We start from the raw sequence: 4,232 nt of genomic DNA, 5'->3' as shown, positions 1-4,232 counted from the left end.
CTCATAGACTTCTATACAACCAGAGGAGTCGCCCCCTGGTGGACAAAAGATTAAGTAAACTAAGTCCAGTGAGACGTAACTTTAGTCAAAAACAAAACAAGTTAAACTGAGCTGCAAACAGTGAGCAGTTACAGAGTGAACAGATGGAAGTGTGTGTGTGTGAGAGAGAGATGGAGTGTTAATGAGTCAGTCTGTTGAGTGTTACGATCTCTTCTGTGTGTAAAACAGGAAGTAGAGACTGTCTCCAGATGTGAGCGATGAAGAGGAGGAAGAGGAGCGTCTCACCTGTCGATCAGAGAGTCCCTCATGCTGGTGGCGATGGCGGACGGCTGAGCCGAGTCACTGAGCCTGAAGACGCTCTCGATGACGGACAGCTCGGTGCTCGTGGTGTCCAGACCGCAGAACGCACACCAGTCGTTGACCACCATCCCGCCAGCGATGACCTCACTGCCCCGGTTCACCGTGCCGGCCTGGACAGGAAGTGAGCTTTAGGGTTAACTCACACACAGACGGTATGCTGTGAGCTCTAACAGCAGCCATGGTGTTTGTTTACGTTCATCGTGATAATGTAGGGGGCGTGTCTAGGGGCGTGTCTTTGGAGGTGTGAGGTGACGGACTGTTTTTAAGTGAAGGAAACAGTTCTTGCTGCGTTCTGATTGGTGGATGATGAACTCACCACCAGAGGAACCTGCAGCAGAGACGACAGCTCGTCCTGGTCCTCTATGGACGTCTTCGGGTGGACGAGGCCGCCCTGGTTGCTGAACGTGCTGTAGGAGCCGACCAGGACCTGCTCAGCTACCGTCTGACGGAAAACCTCCACCTTCATGGTGTCAGCGAGGATCTCCTCCGTCTCCTGAGAGAGAGAGAGACAGAGGGAGAGACAGACGGAGAGAGAGAGTTCAATAAGGAACTGAACCAATAAGCAGTATAGATACGAGTACTAGTGTGGATAAAATAGTTTAGGGCTTGATACGCTCCGTAGTTCAGACTCCGACTACACAGATAACTTATTAGTATTATAACAGTGAGTGTGTGTGTCTCACCCGGTCGAGGTCGGGGTGGACCAGAGCCACGTAGTCGTTGCAGGCGATGACGTTGCCGAGAGCAGACAGCCGCTCCTCCACCCTCTGGATCCTCACGGCGTCTGGGAGGCAGTTCTTGATGTGCTGCAGCTCCTGGTCCGTGGTGTTGTTGGGCACCATGAGGCCGTGACGGTTACCTGAGGAGCAGCAACACACACACTTAAACACACTCGTCGGGGTAGATACTGTCACGTTATAACAGCCGTTAGTTCACGGTGGATGAGGAGAGGAGACAAAGTGAGGAAAGATTCAAATCAAAAGATGAAAGAAAAGTGTTGTTGTAAAGGATCGTGTGTGTGTGTGTGTGTGTGTGTGTGTGTGTGTGTGTGAGTGTGAGAGAGAGACATCACTACTCACCCACACACATCCTCCCGATGATGCGACAGCCTGCGATGGAGGCGTGGACCACCGGGATGGTTTCTGACAGCTCCCCCTCGAACACACTGCATCACAAACACACATCGTCACTTCCTGTTCTTCAGTGAGTCGGCCGTCGGTGCACCGCTCCACCAACAGAGGACAGAGTCACAGGAACCCTCTCACAGCTGGGTTCACTAAACTGGTGTTTATCAATCACTTTAAAATGTTGAGATTACAGTTGTGACGGCCCAGGGCCTCTGGCAGGGAGTGTCTATCTTTCAGTGTTCCTGGATCGTTAGAGGGACATCAGGAAGATTGGAGGCAGCTGGCCACGGCCGTCGCCCTACAAGACCCGCCCCATCCGGAGGAAGTGCTGGCCTTCTTCCCCTCTGACACACCTGGTGTGCTACAAGGAGTGTCTGGCAGCAGCAGTCAAACCGTCTGGCATTCTACGAGAATGCTCTTCTGTGTTGCAATTGGAAATGTCCTGACCTTTTGTTCATAAAGGTATTTCTTTGTTTAGCTCCCTGCCTGAGTTTTCGTGACGTTTTGCTGTGGTTCCAGAGCCGGACCACAACACAGTAAACAGTAAACAGTAAGATGCTGAATGTCTAGTTGGATCCTCATGATCGTGTAAATCGATGAAGTGATCTGTCCGGTGAAGAAGGAAACTTTAAGTTGTCGTATTTGTAGATGAGCTTTGGTGCGACTGCTTTAATTCTTACCGAGACGTTAACGTTACTTAATGTTTGTTACATTAATTAAAGATATATTACCTGCAATTAAAGCGTTGGAGATGATTTTTAAAATAAGTATTCTGTACGTTTGCTAACTAATAACAATATAAAACACAATCATAACATAATGTTTACAGAGCGGGAACATTACTGATGTCTATATTTGGGATTAAAACTAACAACCTTAAGTTTGACGTTTCTGTAATTCTTTGGCAAACAAACGCATTCAAAGCAATAATAATAATTTGCATTAAGCAGATTCATCATCTCACTCTAAATATGAATGATTGTCTCGTGTTAGTCTGTAATAAAACATCAATCAGCTTTCAGTTTGGAGTTTAGTTTATTCTTTGGTTGAGAGACTTCAACACATCCTGAGAGTTGATAATATGAAGATCTCAGTCTGAATGATGGAGGTCTGACATATTAAATATTATATTCACCATTTACATTTATAATTTACAACCATTGTAATAATAATGAGTTTGTGAGAATAAACACCACAAAGCTACAACCTGTTTGTTTCCATCAGAGAAACGGTCCAAAGTTCCACCTGTAATATTAATAACAGTTCTAACTCTGGACCAACCTTCTGTTCCTACTGTGAAGAAGAAGAGAAGAAGAGAAGAAGAGCTTTGATGAACTTACAGCTCTAAACTGTTTTATTGTGAAACAGGAAGTTGTTCATAGGGCTCACGGATACGGCCAAAAATCTTCCATCCTGACAAAGAAATTCATATCTCGATAAAGACACAGAACGATGTAGCATGTTTCAATAAATATATATTTCATATGAACAACAACATGGTAAAGCCTATTAATTATATATTTAGCGTGAATTAAATACTTGGTTATTTCTCTCTCATTAAGACCTTTAGCTCTTCAGGTTCCTTTCAGTTCTGCTCACATTTTGATGCTAAACTTCCCGTTTCTTGGACCGATGATGATTTATTCTCTTTTTATTCAGCTTGTTGCTCAGAAGATCTTTTGTCGGTTTGGTTGAACCATTGCTCATCATTTTGTTCTCCATCCACCAAACTGTATAACATCTAATTCATTATTCTACAAACTAAAAGCACGAAAAGACCCGTCAGACGAACAGATTACTGACTTGTGTGTTCACGTGTACTTTCAACTTCACACACATCATCATCTCACATGAAGTAAAACTGCACAGATTGACCTTTGATGACGTCACAGCCGTTGAAGCTAACTTTAGCCGCCATGCTAACGTGACACAAACCGGGTGAATGCAGCCGGCTGATCTAAATCAAACTACGTGTAATAAAACAGTGTTCACCTGTAGAAGTTCTCCGAGCCGCCGACCGCCACCAGACAGTACGTGTTGGTCAGTTTGGCGAAACAGCCGATCTCGTTGTTCTTCTCAAACGATGCTCTGACGGCCATGATGACGAAGAGGAGGAGGGTTAGCTTGTGATCCTGGAACAACAACACATGTTTTAATAAAATTAAAAACACACACACACACACACACACACACACACACACGAGCTGCTAGGAGTCACGTTATATACGTTAGTGTTGATTCAATAATCACCAGTTTAGCGGCTGTGCTATTTGAGCCGCTGTGTGAGTTTAACTGGTGATGATGAACTGGTTTATGTTGGAGTGCGTGAGACAGATGTGTGGAGGAGTGGCCTTCAGGACCCACACCGAATAAACAGGAAATAAACACGTCGATCGCTTCTCCTCTTTCAGTTTCTATGATTTCTTATTAAAGAATATAAACGAAACAGTTTGCTGGAAAATCCACCACTCGTTAGTGAGGCTGTGGACGAGATTGGGAGGACACAGTTGGTGGTAGATGTCGATGCCTGTTCAAAATACTTATCATAGGATAAGTATTTGAGACCCGTCTATGCATTCATACAGCCTGTGAGTTAAACATACATACATACATACATACATACATACATACACAGTTGTGTGAGAAAGTGTTTGCCCCCTTCCTGATTTCTTATTTTTTTGCATGTTTGTCACACTTAAATGTTTCAGATCATCAAACAAATTTAAATATTAGACAAAGATAACA

At 44.4% G+C, this 4,232-nt stretch overlaps 1 protein-coding gene across 1 annotated transcript; it reads right to left on the bottom strand.

The window, feature by feature from the left end:
- Positions 1-11: 11 nt before the first annotated feature.
- Positions 12-4,098, bottom strand: eif6 (eukaryotic translation initiation factor 6). Its single transcript, XM_031841522.1, has 5 exons — positions 3,480-4,098; positions 1,440-1,525; positions 1,044-1,219; positions 677-853; positions 12-470 (listed from the first exon to the last, which is right to left on the bottom strand). Exons 1-5 carry the CDS (start codon positions 3,584-3,586, stop codon positions 282-284), a joined length of 735 nt encoding a protein of 244 aa, XP_031697382.1. The 5' UTR covers positions 3,587-4,098; the 3' UTR covers positions 12-281.
- Positions 4,099-4,232: the final 134 nt, after the last annotated feature.

This window comes from Anarrhichthys ocellatus, unplaced genomic scaffold, assembly GCF_004355925.1.
Source record: "Anarrhichthys ocellatus isolate YVR2014 unplaced genomic scaffold, GSC_Weel_1.0 scaffold4605, whole genome shotgun sequence".
NCBI lineage: Eukaryota > Metazoa > Chordata > Actinopteri > Perciformes > Anarhichadidae > Anarrhichthys > Anarrhichthys ocellatus.
This window is presented reverse-complemented; position numbering and strand designations above follow the sequence as displayed.

Excerpts from the sequence above, each read along its gene's own strand:
- eif6 (XM_031841522.1), bottom strand. The coding sequence starts at position 3,586 with ATGGCCGTCAGAGCATCGTTTGAGAAGAACAACGAGATCGGCTGTTTC. Across the intron at positions 1,220-1,439 it reads CATCGGGAGGATGTGTGTGG|GTAACCGTCACGGCCTCATG; the intron begins GTGAGTAGTGAT and ends GCTGCTCCTCAG. Across the intron at positions 854-1,043 it reads TCCACCCCGACCTCGACCGG|GAGACGGAGGAGATCCTCGC; the intron begins GTGAGACACACA and ends TCTCTCTCTCAG.